At 37.9% G+C, this 20,066-nt stretch overlaps 2 protein-coding genes across 5 annotated transcripts; one reads left to right on the top strand and one right to left on the bottom strand.

Annotated features, from left to right (window-relative positions):
* Positions 1-523: 523 nt before the first annotated feature.
* On the top strand, positions 524-2,111 carry LOC142614072 (putative sarcosine oxidase). Its single transcript, XM_075786614.1, has one exon. The coding sequence runs from the start codon at positions 734-736 to the stop codon at positions 1,949-1,951; it is 1,218 nt and encodes a 405-aa protein (XP_075642729.1). The 5' UTR covers positions 524-733; the 3' UTR covers positions 1,952-2,111.
* Positions 2,112-4,183: 2,072 nt separating this feature from the next.
* LOC142611844 (uncharacterized) lies at positions 4,184-19,230 on the bottom strand. Of its 4 annotated transcripts, none has more exons than XM_075783982.1 (10): positions 19,030-19,230; positions 18,549-18,668; positions 17,662-17,938; positions 11,634-17,533; positions 6,747-7,632; positions 5,974-6,659; positions 5,239-5,380; positions 4,989-5,070; positions 4,779-4,893; positions 4,184-4,567 (listed from the first exon to the last, which is right to left on the bottom strand). In XM_075783982.1, exons 2-9 carry the CDS (start codon positions 18,597-18,599, stop codon positions 4,791-4,793), a joined length of 8,127 nt encoding a protein of 2,708 aa, XP_075640097.1. In that variant the 5' UTR covers positions 18,600-18,668; positions 19,030-19,230; the 3' UTR covers positions 4,184-4,567; positions 4,779-4,790. The 4 variants fall into 4 exon arrangements, with proteins under 4 accessions (XP_075640097.1, XP_075640099.1, XP_075640098.1 ...); XM_075783984.1 differs by having other exon boundaries at positions 11,634-17,522; positions 17,675-17,938; positions 19,030-19,227; XM_075783983.1 differs by having other exon boundaries at positions 17,662-17,932; positions 19,030-19,191.
* Between the last annotated feature and the right edge of the window lie 836 nt (positions 19,231-20,066).

Below are 20,066 nucleotides of genomic sequence, written 5' to 3'. Positions count from 1 at the left end.
ATCCAGCGCGACCCGAGCTCCGATCCGTCGCTCCGAGCACGATCCGATCTCCGATTCACTCCGATTCAGTCGCTCCGAGCACCGATCCACTCCGATACGCTCCGATCCAGTCGCTCCGAGCACCGATCCGAGTTTTGATCCACTCCGATCCAAGCTCCGACCGCTCCGATCAAGCGCCGATCTGTATTTGTGTATCTATGTTTTTTTTTTTTGAGCAAGTGTCTGTGTTGAGTTTTAGTTGGGTTGGTTGAGAACGGAAAGGAGAGAGAAAAAAAAAAAAAGGAGCGAATGGAAATGATAAAATAATGCTATAAACGAGCTACAATAACCGTGTAAATTTACACGTTACTGTAGCTCGGGAATGGGTTTACAAAATTTTAAATATTTTTAAACTCACTAATGTGGATATTTTTTTACTCAAAATGTGTAAAATTAGCAGTTAAATTTATTTTAGAAACTTTTACCTCCACTGATGTGGATGATCTTAGAGGCATATAGTTATTACTTATTTCTATCACTGCTGTTGTAAGACTAGCACTGCAAGCTTATAACTAGTAGCTCCTTGTCTCCTCAGATCCTCGCCTATCCACCTCATCTGCGATTTCCGTAACTACCAAAAGTACCTTTCTAGCGTACGGAGAAGAAGGAATTCTCTGATCTACGTTAACTGCCGACCGCGCAAAGAGAGAAGAGCACACAAGAAGAAAGAGAGAAGCAAGAAGAGAAAATTAAGATGGCAGTTTCCGGCGAAGAATTCGATGTAATAGTGGTGGGAGCTGGCGTCATGGGCAGCTCCACCGCGTATCAAGTTTCGAAAAGAGGTCACAAAGTACTCCTCCTCGAGCAGTTCGATTTCTTACACCAGCGTGGCTCATCTCACGGCGAGTCTCGTACTATACGCGCAACTTACCCAGAGGAATACTACTATCCCATGGTGATGGAGTCCTACAAACTCTGGGAAGAAGCTGAGTCCCACATCGGCTACAAGGTTTACTTCAGGGCTCAACAATTCGACATGGGTTCGTCCGACGACAAGTGTCTTCGTGAAGTCATAGCCACTTGTCAGAAACACTCTATCCCACATGAAATTCTCGACCGCCAACAAGTTTCCGACAAGTTTTCAGGCAGGTTCGATATTCCTGACAGTTGGGTTGGAGTGTGTACCAGTGACGGTGGGGTGATAAAGCCCACTAAAGCAGTTTCTATGTTTCAAACTCTGGCGATTCAAAACGGTACTGTTCTTAGGGACTACATGGAAGTGGAAGATATAAGAAAAGATGGGGTGAAAGGGGGTGTGTGGGTTTACACTAGCAATGGTGAAAAGTTTTGGGGTAAAAAATGTGTGGTAACAGTTGGGGCTTGGACTACAAAGTTAGTTAAAACGGTTAGTGGGATTGATTTGCCTATACAACCTTTGGAGACTATGGTGTGTTATTGGAGGATTAAGGAGGGGCATGAGGATAAGTATGCAATTGGTAGTGATTTTCCAACTTTTGCATCCTACGGTGAGCCTTATATATACGGCACGCCGTCTTTGGAGTTTCCAGGGTTGATTAAGGTTGCAGTGCATGGTGGGTATCCATGTGATCCGGATAAGAGGCCATGGGGGCCTGGAATGGCATTAGGGACTTTGAAACAATGGGTGGAAGAGAGGCTGTCAAGCTTGGTTGATTCTGGAGGGCCTGTGGCCACACAGTTGTGCATGTATTCAATGACCCCAGATGAGGATTTTGTGATTGATTTCTTGGGTGGAGAGTTTGGGAAGGATGTTGTGGTCGGAGGTGGTTTTTCAGGGCATGGGTTCAAGATGAGTCCGGTGGTAGGGAGAATACTCACTGACCTTGTGCTCACAGGGGAGGCAAAAGGCATTGAGCTAAAGCACTTTAGGATTGGAAGGTTTGAGGAGAATCCTAAAGGGAATTTCAAAGAATTTTTACATCATGTGATGTAATCTGCTATCGTTCCTGTAAAAGTCCATTTTTATTTTTCTGTAATAATTGTGTACATTGGTGCCTGTAAAAGTCCATTTTTATTTTTCTGTAATAATAATGGTGTACATTGGTGCCAATAGTGTCTTATGAATCAAAATTGCTATCTTTTATATATATATATATATATATATATATAAAAAGTTGTTTTAGCAATCTCTCTATTTTAAAGTACTAGTATCTTAATAATGCTGCCCCCAACTATAACACCTTTTTATTCTTGTCTTACCACCCAAAATCGTTTCAATCGATGTCTTGACTTCAGATTTCTTACTTGAAAGTTAGTAATCAAGACTTCAAGTCACGATTTCAATTGTTTTTAGAGTGTGTAAAAGAGTTTGTGTACAACAAATTCAACTCTTTCTAATTCTTGACATATAGCTACACGACACATTTGTTTGTTTAGTTGGCCTTCTACAACAACTTATAGAAAACTTAGATAATTCAAATTGACTCCAAGTCATGATTTCAATATCTTTTTAGAGTATGTAAAATAGTGTGTGCAACAATTGTAAAAGTCATGTGATGTAATTGCTATCATCGCTCAATGATTGAGAAAAAATCCATTTCTATTTCTCTGTAATTACAATTGTGTACAATTGTTGTATACAGTATATTTTACGCACTCTAAAAAGTTATTAAAATCGTAACTTGAAATAATGATTACTAACTTCCAAATTGGAAATCTAAAGTATCTATGTTTTCAATAATTTGTTGTAAAAAAGCCAACTAAACAAACAAATGGGTCCTGTAGTCATATGTCAATAATAAAAAAGAGTTGAACTTGTTGCACACAAACTCTTTTACATACCCTAAAAAGTGATTGAAATCGTGACTTGAAATGATGATTACTAACTTCCAGGTTGGAAATCTAAAATCAAGATCATCGATTGAAACCATTTTGAGTGGCAAGGCAAGAATAAAAATGTGTATTAGTTGGGGGTAGCATTAATAAGGTACTACTACATTAAGAGAGAGATGGTTAATACAACTTATATATATATATATATATATATATATATATATATAAGATAAAAATTGTGCACAATTATTATTACAGAGAAATGAAAATAGACATTTACTTAATCATTGAGGGATGATAGCAGAGTACATCACATGATGCAAAAAATATTTGAAATTCCCTTTTGGATTCTCCTCAAACCTTCCAATCCTATAGTGCTTTAGATCAACTCCTTTTGCCTCCCTAGTGACTAGTGAGCATAGGAACTCCTTTTGCCTCCCTAATGACTAGTGACCATAGGGTCAGCAAGTATTCTCCCCACCACCGGACTCATCTTGAACCCATGCCCTTAAAAACCACCTTCGACCACAACATCCTTCCCAAACTCTCCACCCAAGATATCAATCACAAATTCCTCCTATGGGGTCATCAAATACATGCACAACTGTGTAGCCACAGGCCCTCTAGAATCAACCAAGATCAACCCTTTCTAATTCTTGACATACAGCTAGAGGACTCATTTGTTGGTTTAGTTGGCCTTCCACAACAAATTATTGAAAACTTAGATACAGGAAGCGTCCTAGCAGACAGTAGGAAGATATTGATCACTTTATAGTCTTTGATCTTTGGCTAATCTAATGATGATAGATAGGTCTGAAATTGACTGGGAATCTCATGGAGCAAACATGTACAGGTGCACGCTGAATATATATCCCTCCAGCATTGCTGGTAAGGTTTTTTGATAAGTAGCATGGCTCTTAAGATTACATGCCACAACGCTTAAACATTGTTCTTTCAAAATAGAACACAAGTCCACCCCTACTTTGGCCAATTGCATGTTTTTGGTTATTCTGTCAAAATCCATTATTCAGTCCAAGACTCGAAGTATCTAAAGTCACGATACCATGCTAATAAAGCACCAGGAGTTATAGTTCTCATTATTTTCTGCTGCACTATCTTCTTATGTGCCAATTGTTAAACAAAAATACTTGGAAAAGAAAAGTTTCATCCATATTGTTATAGCAAAACGTAAAAAAAAAAAAAATATATATATATATATATATATATATATATATATTGAGATTTAACAAAACTATATGACTTTAAAAATTATAAATCAACAAAGATATGGACACTAGACAGTTAGCAATATTAAGAAACATGTAGACATACACAATTGATCACAAAACTTGCTCTTACATGGAAGACCCACCCAATTTGTACAAGCCACAAATCAAAACAAAGCGTGCCTCCGATTAGGGATAACTAAAGATATTCTTCAGTAGTATAAGGATATGTGTAAATACAAAAGTAGTGAAGTACAACATTTGGTTGATTTTGAGTAAACAAATTCTCAATCTATTTCTAGTATCATGGTAACAAGGCATTTCGTCTTATTGGATGCAACCAAGCAATCTGGGATTAACAAAAATAAAAATGGAAAATCACAGTTGCCTGGTTGAGCTAAATAATGATCAATCTAAATATATCTAGTAAGAAAAAAAAAAATCAATGATTATACTTTATAAAATAAAAAATCAATGATTACATAGACAAATTTGATGCCAGAAACAACAAGATCATGGTCGGGCCCTCTTGCATTCAGGTAAGTATCAACCTGCAGATCAGGAAAATGCCATTAAGTTTAATTTACACCATAATCATGCCATTTAACTGTGAAACAGAATGCATATCACATCAATAGAACAAATAGATAAGGAAAAAATATTGCATGATTTACAAACACAGAAACACAAAAACCCCACATCCAGTAAATCAAGCAGATTTGCAACAAAGCCAACTAATACGAAGAAGAAAGGCTCACTGACCAGTTTGGCTTCTCAAATCATAACAGTAGCAAGAAGTGCATGCAATATGGCCCAATAGATTATAATACCCATACGTAATGCAGGTTGTCGCATCAGAGCCCGATCACAAGAAACCCTGGCAGATTAAGAATAAAATATGCTTTCAGCCTATTTGCTTAAATGAGTTTCAAAACAAAACGAAAAAAATAATAATGTAATTGGGTGTCCTACCAAAGGCCATCAATCATGTCAGTCACAGGTCTCGTAAATCTTGGCACAATTCTTGATGCAGTGAGTGACTTGAAACCATGAACTACAGTGGCAAGAGAATGGAAGTAAAAGGAAAAAAAAAAAACATAAATATATAAGAAATGCATTCATAATATTATAAGCTATGTTAATATATGTGTGTGTATGCACGCGCATGCACATGCGTATAAAAGAGAATATCAAGCCAATAGTTGTATTTTTCTTGGTTTACCTTTCTCATCATCTTCGTCTTCTAACCTACCACTACTGCCAGGATCCATATCTATAGCAATGGCAACCTGGTCATTGTTGCCTTTCCGCAAACTGCGCACTTGAGGTGCAATTGAAGTCCCAGGCACTGTCCGTTTGTTTATCTGCAAGTTCACCATAACCGATTACGTAATGTCAAGGGTAATCTAACAAAGATAAAAGGTCAAAATCATAGAATATTCTATATAGGATTGGGCATTGAAAGTAATGAAGATGAATTTTGATAGAGGATATCAACATTATTAACTACCAAAAATCACAAGTAATAAAATAATGTTTAAACTAATCACTAATAAACGAAAACTCACAGAGGGGCATTCACATAATCTGAATTTAATCAATCTATCAAATAGTTCAACACATTTCTCCCCTAATAAGTACTAATAGTACAGAACAAAATAAAAGGTGTATAGTTGTGGTCAATAAAGATCAACTGGAAGCACAAAGCAAATATCACATCTAACAATTTTGAAAGGGAAACCAGTGCTAAAAGGCACATCTTAATTCATCAATTAGATGTACCAATGGTTGCCACTATAGCATTTTCTTTTCTTTTTTGGTGGTGGTCGTGGTTTTTTTTTGGGGGGGGGGTTCAAATATGTTCCTAGCAACTTTTTTTCCAGAAAATGAATTTTAAAAGGGACGCAAGTAAAGCTATATCAAAATAATAAGAACTAAGAATCTAAAATATTCTTACCACAGGTTCAACTTCCAAAATTTCAGAGGTCATGCTAGTTGCCCTTTCAGATTCACCAACACCCTCTAGCAAATTTAATCGTGATTCCTTCTCATGTAAAGACTTCTCAAGAAATTCTTCTTTGCGTGTTAACTCTTCCACCTTGCTTCTTTCAACTTGTAACAATGTGTCCTTACTTTGAGCTGCTGCCCGTAAATTTTCCAATTCCGATATGATAGAAAAAACCTTCTTCTGGAGTATTTCCTTGTGTTCATGAACATCATTGCTGTTCTTATCATCAAGATGCACATCATGCACCTCAGCCTGAGCAACGATCAGTTCAAACCATGTCAAGAACTCATGAATCTCATCTGAGGTCCTTTTGCTACTCATTTGTGATGCAACAAGAACATCATTGGTGCATCTAGTGACCTCTTGCCTTAAGAAAGAGATCTCTGCATCCCGATCTTGCAGTTGTGCTTGAAGCCTTTCAACCTCAGCTAGGAGACTCTCAGAAAGATGATGAAGCTCATCAAACTTGGTCACGGTGATGGAAAGCTTTTTCAAAGCTTTTCCACGAGAAGCATCAAGGTTCTTCAAATCTAAATTCTTTTGTTGTACAACTTTTTCCATTTCCTCCATCTTATTTGTCAGATCTTCCATCTGCACCTCTTCCTCGTCAAGTGCTTGCATCAGTGCCTCAATTTCTGTGATCAACAAGTAGTATCTATTATCCAAATAAAGCATAATGAACCATACAAAAATGGAGTAGATTTAAGAAAAATCTAACTGACCTTGGTCTTTGGCAGCAAGCACATCAGTAAGAGATTGAACCTTCTCCTGTAACTCAGTTGAGGTGGCTTGTGCATCTTGCAGCTCCTTCACTCTCTGCTCTAGTAAGTTCCGTTCTCTCTCTATCACTTCAACCTGTTTTTCCAAATCATGCACCCGCGCTATGGAAGATTGAAGATCTAGTGAGTAACTTGTTGCAGCAGCTTCAGCTTCCTTTATTTGACCTACCAGCTCCATGCAAATCCTTTCTTTCTGAATGTCCTTCTCCTGAAGCTCCCTCTGCAAATTTGCTATGGTAATCTTCAACTCCTTTTGGCTACCCACTACAGTTTCAGCTTTCAAGCTAGCAAAATCCCTCACAGCCAATACAAGTTTATCTGCCATTGTCCTGATAGATTCCTCAGAGGACAATTGACCTGGTCCGCTGAAAGGAAATCCTCCATCAACAGATGTTGATCTCAAGTTCAAACCCAGATCTCCAGCAGCCATATTATTTCCAACCAGGTCAACTCTTCTGTTTTCAATTTCCACAACTGAACTAGCACATGCTTCATAAAGCACAGCAATGTTTTTACGCAACAGTATAAGTTCCATGTCTTTTTCTTTTTCCACTGAATCCATATGAACCATGTCTCTCTTCATTGCTTCAAACGACTCTTTTTGGGAAGTCATCTCTCCCTGAACAATCTCCATCAATTTTGATAGACTGCTACCTTGTTCATGTAATGACACCGAGTGTTTGGAGAATTTTTCTTTAAGATCTCCAATTTCTGTCATGAATTCTTGCAGATGATCCACAACAAAATGACACGTTTCAAATACAACATTTTTGTCAAAATGACCATCAGTTTTGGAGTCCAACCAAGAATCCATAGATGGAAAGTTCTCCTGAACAAGAAAACATGGGGTGCAAGATAAAAAATGAATTACACATTCAATGACCAATTAAATTCAGAAACCAACAAGCTAGTCAAGGAGAATAATGCATACTATCTTAGTCATAAAAGTCTTATAAGAATTGGATGAGTAGAAATTTTGCTCGTGCCCACTATTTTATTCATTTTTATAGAAAGATCTACAGAAAAACAAAAGTCAATGCAAATATGACATGAAGCAAAGACTGACAACCGTAGATCAGTATATATAACATTAGTGCAGATCTTGTAAGTGAAACATATATTGATATTAAGATAAGACTCAAAAGCCTAGCCTTATATTTGAATTGGGGGAGAGGAGAGGAGAGGGGAAGGTTAAAATTAACTCATTTTTAGTATATTCTAGGCACCTTTCCCTCTCCTGATGCAGCCATGGAAGACTGATTTGTTAATACCTTGCACATTTGCCTATTTTAGACTTATTTTAAGGGGCCCACATGTGAAGTCCAATTGAAGGTCCAGTTATACATGTCCTCAGTCCTCAGATTAAAAAGGATTTTTTAATAAGTTACAGTGAATTTTGAGCAAAACCATAATTTCTGTAATTGCTGTGAATAATTGCTATGCATAAAGGGTAATTTGGTAGTTTAATTAAGAAAAAATTTTCTAGGCTACATATCTTAAGTTTTATTTCTTTGAGTCCCTGTTAGTCTTTAATTATATTTTAGTTTTCTAGCCAAACTAGGAGTCTTAATACTACAAGTACAAGAAAGAATATGTGCTCAATATACTCAAAGAAGAGATTGAGTTAATTATTAAAAAATATTAAGTATTTTGAGCATTGAGGCATGTTAGCCTTTGCAAGTTCTTTCTCCCTTTTTCTTTTCCCTTTTCTTCTCTTTCTTGCTGTGCTATTCACAGATACTGTTCAATTGTTCATGCAGCCCCTAAACATCATTAAATTATCTATTTCTTCTTCCCTCCAATCCCAAATCAAGACCCTTCTTTTACCTATCAAAACCCTTAACCCCACATACTTTATTCTACCAAATATCCATCAAATAACTCATCAAACTACCTTTTAATTCATTAAACATCAACAAAAACTTTATTCAACAATTCTAAACCCTAGATCCACAAATTCTCCTAACCCTAAGCCCACCACAAGCACTCATAGACAAATTCCCTAATTTATCCTACATCATCTCCTCTGCCCCATCTCCCTCGATTCCAAACATATCAAATAGATTTTCTTTCTATAATTAAAGTAGCATGAAGATATCAATTTCACTTAAGTACTCTACAAATTGACATAATAGGGGAGTCCAACATTGATCATTTATTGGTACATTGCCATGTAGCTAGAGAGTCGTGGAATACGGTATTTTCTTTATTTGGGGTTCACTAGGTTATGCCATGCCATGTTGTGGATCTTCTAGCAAACTGGTTGTATAAATGTAGCGGACGAAAGTCCTTGGTGATTTGAAGTATGATTCCTCATTGTATTATGTGGGTTATTTGGTGGGAGAGGAATGCTCGTACTTTTGAAGAATGTGAGAGATCAACTCATGATATGAAGTTGTTTTTTCTCTAAACTTTGCTAGAGTGGACAAATGCTTTGGGTGTTTTTACTTTTAATTCTTTGAAAAATTTGTTAGATAGTTTTACTTTCTTTGCTTTATAGTTTTTGCTGTTTTGTCTGATTCCTTAGTACACCACCTATGTGCTTTGGTTTCCTGTATTGTTTTCTTTATTCAATGAAGGTATATTACTTATTCAAAAAAAAAAAAAATTGACATAATAGGAGTATATAAAAATAGAAGAAGGGGGGATTCCATACAAAATCCAATTTGTAGGTATTTTTTATCCGTAGGTTTCAAAACCTATTTGTATTTTGTACAAATCCACATAAGGCCTCAAATTTGGACATATGGGAAGTGGCTCAAATTAAACAAATCTTCTCCAACTACAAGGAATTTGAGGAGTTCTTCCTCTCAATAAAAAGTGAGTAGATTCCAGATTTTGCAAGAAACAACCAACAATAATCCAAGGGCCAGTACAATGATGTCAAAAAAAATGATAATTTTTTTTTCTGCCCCCTATAAGCAGTTTTTGAGTGCTAATAAGACTACCAAATAAGAACAAATTACTGTTTTAAAGGGTTTTTTTATCATTAGTTGAAGAAGGACAGCTAATGAGCTGAGTTTCTCAGTTATTTTATAATAAAACAACATAGAACATCAGATTCAAAGTACTGATACTATAAAATAAAGGCCAACTTAGTTGATGAAAAACTAGTCCTTGGTTCTGAGGGAGCATACTGTTTACTGTTAACTTATCAAAAAAATAATAATAATAATAAGGCCAACTTAGTATTTTACATAATGTTTTTCAAGTGAGTGGGGATGGGTGGGGACCTAGGCACACTTGATTCACCACAAGGTGCACTTATGTTGAGTTTCTCAATTTTTAACAAAGACAGTATAGCACATCCTTTTGTGGGTACATAACAATATAGAATATAAGACGCAAATATCACTCTATACTGCACCAAAAAAATTCAGAATCAACACAAATTAACTTTATATAATATCTACTTCTGTTAGACACTTCCTCTCAAATTATTTGAGATAGAAATCCAGAACTCCATTCTATGTATCTTTTGCAAATGACCAACAAGGAGAAAAGGTCACCAGTAACCCAAGCTGTATAGGGATGCCAACTAGAAAGATAACTTTTCCAAAACAAGCTTATCCAAGACAAAATACATATCTTGAGGTGATACTACCACTCATAGCCATAGGATACATCAAAGCAATGAGCATGCAGTACATTATATCGGTTTGACTGTACTAATCTGCACATGTATTGAGGTTTGGTACTCTTTTTAACATAAGTGTCATTACAATACTTCATACAAAATTAAGTGTAACTAGGAAAATGACTATAAACTTTTTTTATTCCCAAATCCCAATCCAAAGATCTTAGCATAAACTTGCAAATGGCTTAGGCTCAACCACAACATTTAAATGTCAACGAGTCATGCATGCATAAATGTATGCAAGCACTTAGCAAATATACTGCATATGCATGTACAAAGGCTGCAAAAAATTCCCCCTCCCAAAATTTATAATAAAAAAAAAAAAAAAAAAGTAATTTTACCAGAATTTTTCAATGCCCAAAAAGAATAAAAATAACCCTGAATGTGCTGCATCCATAGCATGTTTTACTTTAGAATCAGTGTGAGATTAACCAAAGACAAGATAATTAACATGGAATAGATCATTAATAGATAAGTGATGCAGGAGGCAATGAGAAGACAGATTTCCTATATTTTATTTGATTTTATGTATGAAGAGCAATTTTGTAATTTCCTAATATTCTAGAATGGGCTGTGCTTATAGTCTATTGGGTCTTACTTTAGTTTTATTTTAAGTTTAGTTATTTAGTTGGGTTTAGTAATAGAGCCCAAGGAGTCCAAGTCCAAGTATTATTAGGGTTTGATGAAATCCTAGTTCATCTAGGATTAGGTATTAGTCTTCTATTTAAAGAGTTGTAGTACTTTCTATTAAGTTGATTATTAATGAATGTTTTCAAAATTTAAAAACTATGAAGCTTTCTTTCATGATTTGTGTGATACAACCTTCTCCAAGGTGTGATGCTTAGGAAGTTTAGGTGTGATTCCTAGAATTTATCTATTTTCTTTAATTTTACTATTCACGGTTACTGTTTACAGATCACTGTTCAGAGCACAGGAACAGCCACCTAAACCTTGATTGTTTTCCTTTGTTTCATCCCCAAACCCTACAAATCCTTGTCCCCTTTGGAAACCCTATTATCCCTCTTATTTTCTAGCCTATTCCCCACCAAAAAACCTAACCCTAATTCTTCAAAACCCAAGCTATACCAGATCTGCCCCTGGTTTTCTAAATCAGATTTTGTTGTTCCCCATTGTCCTACGTCAATAAGCTTACGCAAAATATACTAAGACAAGTAGATAAGCCCGAATGATACCTTTTTTTCTGAAATTCTGGATATAACACCATCAGATACAGTGAAAAGAGGTGCAACAACTAGCTCAGCTTTGTCTGCTTTCAGAAATGACTCAAGACCAACCTCCAGATTGTGCAAAAATTCCAATTCCTTGGAGAAAACATCACCTTGTAAATTCTTAACATCATGAAAGCCCTTTCTGAGTTGGTTCAGAATAGACTTTATCCCCATAAATTCAGATAATTGGTTCTTTCTTTCCTCAGAACGAACATCAGATAACTTTTCAAGCTGTGAAATAGCTTCGAGTTTGGCAGCCTCAGCCAAATCCCTTTCCTTAGTAAGCTCAGCAACTTCATTCGCAGCTTTTGCTAGCTCCTCTTGAAAAACATCATTTCTGTCTTGAACCTCATTCAGCTCAGCAAGGAGCAGCTCTGCTGCTCTTTTAGATTTCCTTGACTGCTGCTCTGAAGAAGCAACAGTTGCGTCTAAATCAGAGACTAGTTTTCCAAGTTGTTCCAACCTCTCCACTGGATCACCACTGTTGACTTCACCACCAACATCAATGACATTTAAAGTATTCAAAATCATGCTCAACATATGTTCTTTCTCTTGTAAATAGTGCTCAGTTTCTGTTAAATGATTCCTCAATAACAAACGCTCAGATTCTAGGGCTTCTACCCTTTCTGGGTAAGCAGATAAGTCCCTGAACTTCTGTTCATACTCTGCAAGAGCGTTTTCCCAGTGGGTAATCTGAGTTTTTAAAAGTTCCACCTCAGTATTCTTCTCTTCAATGGTTTGCTTCAGACTGTCCCGCTGTTGCACCAGTAACTTCCCTTTTCTTACTGCAACATTTAACTTTTCTCTCACAGAAGCAGACTTCTGCTCCTCCTGACTAAGTAGCTCTTGCAACTCCTCTTTTCTTCTACCAAGAGCTTCTACTTCACAAATCAAACTTTGCTGCTCCTCCATATATCTATCTCTTTCCTCCTTTACATGCATCAGCTCACGCATAGCCTCCTCTAGTTCTTTATTCGGAACAGCTATATCCAGTTCCCTGGAATCATGTGAATTTATGCTTCTTGCTTCATCAAGAGTAATACTAGAATTTTTAGCATGGTCTGTATCGGCCACATCCCCAAGCACAGGATGCACTGAAGAAAGAATTGCATAATTTTCTATAAGCTTCCTCAGTAATTCCTCCAGGCAATGGATACTACCAGTTTCAGAAACCAGATCTTTTGTTCCAGATTCTTGCAACGCATTGCTAACCAAATCCTGCAATCTTCTGATTTCGCCTTCAATGCTGACAATTCGTTTCTCATTCCCAAGCTGATCAACCAATTTATCCTTTAAACCCATAACTTCATGCTGCAGCTTTTCATTCTCAAGTTTGAACTCAACTGTCTCTGCTGAAAGTTTTTTGTGTTCATGAGCCAGTATCTCGAATCTTTCAGACAGGTGCTCTCTCTCTTGAGTAACTGCCTGGAGGTCTACCTCAATTCTCTTTGCTGAAAGTTTTTCATGTTCATGAGCCAGTATCTCGAATCTTTCAGAAAGGTGCTCTCTCTCTTGGGTAACTGCCTGGAGGTCTGCCTCAAGGCCAGATGCTCTCCTTTGTGACTCTTCCAAATCAGCACTTAGTGATCCACAATAATTTTCAAAATTATCAATCTTCTCCCGGAAAGAATTTTTCTCATGCTGAGCCTCCAAAAGCGCTTTTCCTAACCATTCAATCCTATCCTCTGGTTCCGCAGACCTGAACTGCGAAGGCATATCAATCCTGTCCAAAAGTTCTTCGAATCTCTGTACCAAGTTGTTCCTTTCCATTAACGATTGTTCAAGCATTTCATTTTGTTCAGCCAACCCATAAAACCTATTTTGAAGTTCCTCCAACTTTCTTCTCAAATCATCCCCTGAATTTGAGCTTGGCTGTACATCGTCTCTCCAAGCATCTATACCAACAAAACCAGCATCAGAATATGAACCTCCTCCTGCAGAACTCTTCTGATCCCAATCAGTCACAGGCACAGAGTTTCCAGTAGCTGACCTCGCCAACCAATCAATCTTTTCAATTATATCTCTTGAATGAAAATGCTCTGGCAGATCAAGGTCTTCCAAAATCTCTTCTATTCTTTGAAGGACAGAATCCTTAAGAAGGAATGATTCTCTTAAACTAGTGGCTGAGTTGCGAATGTATGAAAGCTCAGATTCCAGAGCTTCCACACGCTCACCTGCCTCCGAGTAGGTCTTAAGTTTTGTTTCAACTTCTTGAAGCCTAGTGTCTTTCAACTGCAGCTCTTGCAAGCATCTCTCCAGTTCACTAGAAGTCTCTGCCAGAGACTGCTTGAGACCATCTCGCTGCACAACCAAGCCTTTCCCCTTGGCAACAGCTATGCCAAGTTTCTCTCTAATAGAAGATACCCGCTGATCTGACTGTTCAAGTTCACTTATTTTCTCTTGTAATTCAGAACGTGAGGCAATAAGGGCTTCCTCTGCCAGGCGTAAACTGTCCCTGAGAATAGGAATTTCATTTTCATGCTCAAAGGTCAAGGCTTCTAACTGATGTATTTTATCCTGCAGTTCAGTCAACTCCATCATCTTATATCCAAACTGTTCTCTAGACAAGCCAACTTGCACATCAGCCTCCTTAAATTTCTGAACAAGAACAGACACCAAAAACTCCAAACGCAAAGCAGGCATTGCATCCAAGTTAATCTCAGCTTCATCCAATTTTAACACATCCTCAACATCTTCAATTAACTTATGAATAGCATTTAAATTCAGGCATCTTCTGTTCATTTCCTCAAATTCTTCTGCTCGATTAATCAACTCTGCGGTGAGTTTACTGTTAACAGACTTGAGTTGCAGCTTCTCATCCAAAGAATTCTCCAGCTGGTCCAAGAGGGTCTTGTATTCATTATAATCTAAGGGTTCAAGCAGTTTCTCAATTTGTACATTTTTCTCACTTTCATCCAGAGATCCACATGAACTTATCACAAGTTCCCAAAGTTTACCATGCATCCTACTCAATATACCAATAGCCAATTCATTTTTTCCATGCAAATCACCACTTTTCTCATTCGCCTCTTTGTATAAAGTACAGATTGCTTCATGGTCAGTTTGAGCAGCTTGGAGTTTGCCCTGCAGAGCCTCAATCACTTCATTAGCAACATTAACAGAAGCAGCAACACGGCTGCTTGTATCCAAGCCATTGTGAGTACCAGTTGAGATGGTTGAGGTGAAATCTTCCCCAATTGATTTATCAAGCTTCCCAACAGCATCAAGAATCTGAGTAACAGTAGAATTCCAATGTTGCTCAAGAATCAATACCCTCTCATCCGCTTCCTTCTGCAAATTTTCTAATTGACTGCTAATTACAGAAGCCATCTCATTTGAACTATGCTGAAAATCATACAATTGACTCTGCAATTCACTAATTCTTGATTGGTACCCTCGTAGTTTTCCACCAAGCTTGCTGTTTTCTGCTCTGAGATTAACATCATGTTGCTTCAAGGATTCATAGAGAACCTCAAGCTCACCATTCTTTGCCTCAATGTCACCAACATGTTCCTTTAAAGCTTCACATAAAACCCCAAGCTCAATGTTAGCAGCTTCCAAATTGTTACTGTGTTCCTTCAAAGTTTCATGTTCATCCCTGAGCTCCTCGAACATGGCATTAGCAATTTTCCTACCATCGCGTTCCCCCTTGAGCAGTATACTGGCATCCTCAGCACCCACCCCCAGCTGCTTAAGCAATGCCCTCAAATTTCCAGTTTGCTCTTTTGTTACCGTGAATAGATCTGCTGGAGATTGATTTTCAGTCAAAGCCCTTTCCTCTTCCTCTTGTTCATCAAGTTGCACCTTCGACTCAAAGGCTTGAATCAGTTTTGAAACCCCAGGTGCAGCAACTTTACCAGCTGACCTGCTCAAAAATGCTGAATGAGAATGCATCCCTTCAATTGCCTTTTCAAGTTTCTGCAAAATTTTCTCAGCCTCCTCCAAGAGTCCCTTCAAGGCAACAAACCCAAAAGAATCATCAAAGACTACCTGTTCAGGCAGCTCGAGTGGTGGTTCTGCTGCAAGGCCATCAGATAAGGGCGTCTCTAATACAGGAGAATAAACATCACTATCTTGCTTCCCAAGAATCTTGTGAGAATCTTCATAATCTGCTCCACTTTCATGGCCTCTACTCTGTACTTCCAGACTGACTTCATTCCCAGCTTCCCTAACTTGACAGGGTATTTGGGTTTGCTGGCTATCAATCTCTCCAATTTTAGCTTTAAGAGTGTCCAGACTGCTATGAAGATAAATATTTTCCCCGGTGACTTGTTCAAGGCGCATAGTCACTTCCTTCAGGTCAACTTCAACCTTCATTCGTTCCCCATGGTCTGTAGACAACCGTTCTTGAAGAGCAAGAAGCTCAGTATTAAGCCTCTCATTCTCAAGAAAAAGATGCTCCTTCTCCTCTTCAAGCTTGCTTCTTTGTTGTGTTTCCAAAGCAAGACTCCCACTTAAATTTCCATTTTCTTCCTGTAAAGCTGCCACCAGAACCTTACAGTCAGCCAATTCTACTGATTGTTTCTCCTTCTCACGGGACAGATGCTTCTTATCCTCCTCAAGCTTCTGTCTCTCCTCCATCACTAAAGCAAGACTCTCATTTAAGCTAGAACTTTCAACCTGTAAAGCTGCCATCAAACTCTTGCTGTCAGCTAATTCAATTAACAGCTTCTCATTCTCACAGAATAGAAACTCCTTTTCATCCGCAAGTTTGTTTCTCTCTTCATTCACAGAAGAAATGGTCCCCTCTAAATTATTATTTTCCACCTGTAAAGCTGCTACCAAACTCTTGCAGTCAGCCAACTCTGTTAACCGGGTCAGCAAGTCCCCTTCTGACCTTTCCAGACTATTCTGCAACTCACATGCTCTAGCAGAAAATTCCTCAACCTCTGCCTTCACTGTACGAAATTGATCTTGGAGCTCCTCCCTCCCAGTAGTTACAGACTGGAGTTCAGATCTGCATTGTGCAAGCTCTTCAACAAGGAATTGATTCTTCTCACGAACTTCATTGAGTGAAGCATTGAGTAAAGATATTTCATCAACCAACTGATGCTGCTGGTGATCTAACCCCATCTGTAGTTCAGACTGTTCAGCAAGTTGCAAGTGAAAGATATCTTTAGTAAAATATGTGAGATATAATTCTTCTTTGAGGCTCTCCAATAAATCTGTAAAGCCATACTCTGCAAAAGTATAACTCCCAGTCCCCGATTCTGCATTAGTAATTGATTCTCTTGACTTGAGCAGAAATCTAAATTCTTCTTCATTAAGCCCCCTTATCAACTCTGCAAGCTGCAAGAGACTGGTTGCACTCATGTCTGCAACAGGAGAAACAGTCCATCCTCCAGCCAAACTTGCCATTTTCTTTTCAGGTCTTTCAAGGCTTTCACCCTCAGGCATAAAAGATCCATCAGACATATACTGCTGATTGTACCCCTCTGCAGCTGTCCTACTGTCCAAATCAGTCTGAACCTTTTCTTCCCTGCCTTTTCCATAGTCACCAGACTGAAAAGTCATGTTTGAGCTTTCTCCGTAAGGTGAATCTAGTGCTATTTCTTGTCTCTGCCAATTTGTCATGGAAGGATTAACAGCTGAAATCTCGTCGGCTTCTTGTAAAGTCGAAACAGAAGCTGAAAACTCATCTGACAAGAGTGTACCATCAGATGCAGATACTTCACCTTGCTGACCAGTTTCCTCCGCTTCACAGTATGTCTCCTCCATACTAGTCTCTACTGAAGTCATCCTTGAAAGAGTTTCAGCACTTTCACCATGCACATACAAAGGAAGCTGCCTGTCTCCTGCAAGCTCTATTTCACTGGTGCGATCAGATTGCTTTGAGTCCAAACCATCAGCTTCCTGCATTGCCCCTACCCAGCAACAAATGAGATATAATTATACATCAAATCCACACATTATCTTCCCCAACCAGCCCAACATATTTCTCGGATATTCCTAAATGATTAAGAATTAAGTATCAAGTGAAGGAGAGGACAACCTAAATCTGTTACCTGATCTTCCCTCGACTGCATCGAGGATGTATCAGGTTCACTAATCCCCGTCAAATGCGATAATGATGATTCAACAGTTTCCAAATCTGAACCATCATGAGGTGCAATTTCCCTTTCAGTAACCTGGGACGACACAGTTGGTACTGGGGTAGTGGATGATTCATCAGCATCACCTTCATGCTGGTCAGATTTACCGGATTTTTTTGAGGATTTTCCATGGCTAGCACTGCCTTTACCTTCCTTTTTCTGACGATATTGCTGAAGCTATTGATAGAAAATTAAAACCCAAAATTAATATCCCCAATCACTCACATTCACCATCTGTTTGGTTGATAAGATATCAGGGAAAAGGAAACTAGCATAATTTCCAAATCCTAGGGAACCCAATTGAAAAATATAGCTCAGCTCGAATTTCCCAGTTTTAAGAACAATAAACAAAATACATGACATTAAAACTTTTATCTTTTTTTTTACAGGTCTTCAGCTTTAATATCCTAACAACCAAACAATGATTCAGGAACCCATGTTTTAATCACACCCAACATAAAATGTTCAAAAACCCTAGTGCTACATTTGCTCAATGAGATACCAAAATAAATAGTAGAAAACACAAAGCAAAAACCTCGTTTCTATTTTTTTTATTTCCACTCCTTCAAACAAAGTAACCAGCTCAGTTGCCCCCAAACAGTTATCGAACTAAAACTTATCTACTAACTTAATTATGAACTCGATAATATCATAAACCAAAGAAACAAAACCTAATTCCTTTATTTTCCTACAATTTCTAAGCAACCAAACACGAAATAACAACAGTTTCAAACACAAAAAGTCCCAAACTACATAGAATGAATAAACAAAGTTAATGAACAAGGACCTTTTTGCGGCCAGCAGCGAGCAGATCGGTACGGCTCTTGTTCTTGTCCATCTCCACACAAATTACAACCACACACAATTCTCGATCACCATTAGAGACTCCACCTCTTTACAAAAATGCCTAGAACAACAACAAAAAATGAATATTCAACATAAATAACCAAATGTCCATGTTTGCTGTTTGGTAGCAGAGAAAATAAAAGAAGAAATTCTTATAAGACTCAACTTTCAAGTGCCTATTAACTCATATAACTAGCTAATCAATATGAACCTGAAAATTCAAAATCTCAGTTTCGTGCATTTTTCCCACCGACCAAACAGAACGTTAAAAAGGAAATTCCAAAACGAACTGATTCGAATTTTTCAACCAAATTAAACCCTAACTATCAATCAAACGGTAAATTGTTTGAAAACGAAAACAGTTTGATTCGTGAAACATCGAAAACAGAAATTGATTTTACGAAATGAAATGAAAAACGTACCTCAAAATTTGGCTTATAGCTTGGCTCGATCTTTTCGATTAGTGCAAATGCAAATCGATTTTGCTTTTTGCTTCGAAAAAAGAACAAAGAGTTGTTAGAGTGTGTGTGAGTTTTCGTTTTATGCGTTTTTTTCTTAGATCTAACGCAAGCTTCGTTTTCTCTCTGCAGGTTCTCACCTCTATAGACTATAGGTAAAACGTCGAAATAGACATGGCATAGTTGTAAATAATACAAATAAAACACACTGTTTGTTCGGTACTGAGGGGCTCAGCCGGTTACCACTACAAAAAACGCGCTTTTGGGCCGCGTTTTTTAGCCGCGTTTTTATAAAACGCAGCTACAGACCCCGTTTTGAACCGCGTTCATGTAAAACGCAGCTCCAGGAAACATGTATAGCCGCGTTTACTAAACGCTGCCATAAATCCGTATCAAAGCCGCGTTCTTTAGTGTTGAGGCTGCGTTTGGCCGGTAGGATTTTAGCCGCGTTTTTAGAAACGCGCTCCAGTGGTTTTTTTTTTTTCCTCATTATTTCTGGAGCCGCGTTTAAGAAACGCAGCTCCAGACATGTTGAAGCTGCGTTTCATTAAACGCAGCTCCTAAATGTTGAAGCTGCGTTTAATCAAACGCAGCTTCAACATTTAGTATAAATAAAAAAAAAGAATAAAACCTAAATAATACCGAAAACAACTGCACCCACTCCTAGCCTCCATCGACTCCTTCCTTAGATTACCGAAGCACCGTCTCATCTCAGCTCATCTCTTCTCTGCTCTGCCTCTCCGTGGTGCTACCGATCTCTCTGTGGTAAGTCTTCCTCTTCTTCTTCTTCTTCCTCTTCTGCTCTTCGTTTTTTCGATCTGTAATTTTTTTAAAAAATTTAGTTATGATACTTTCTGATCTGAGAAAGTGTTTTTGAAGGTACTCATTTGATAAAAAACGCACCAAGCAAGACTGATCTGCTACAAAAAACCACCAGGTACGCATTTGAATTTTTTTTTTTTTTTTTTTAGATCGTTTTGAGTTTTTGAGGGTTTGGAGAT

This window comes from Castanea sativa, chromosome 10 (assembly GCF_040712315.1).
Source record: "Castanea sativa cultivar Marrone di Chiusa Pesio chromosome 10, ASM4071231v1".
NCBI classification, from domain to species: domain Eukaryota; kingdom Viridiplantae; phylum Streptophyta; class Magnoliopsida; order Fagales; family Fagaceae; genus Castanea; species Castanea sativa.
The sequence above is the reverse complement of the archived record's forward strand: the minus strand, read 5'-3'. Positions and strand labels throughout refer to the sequence as shown.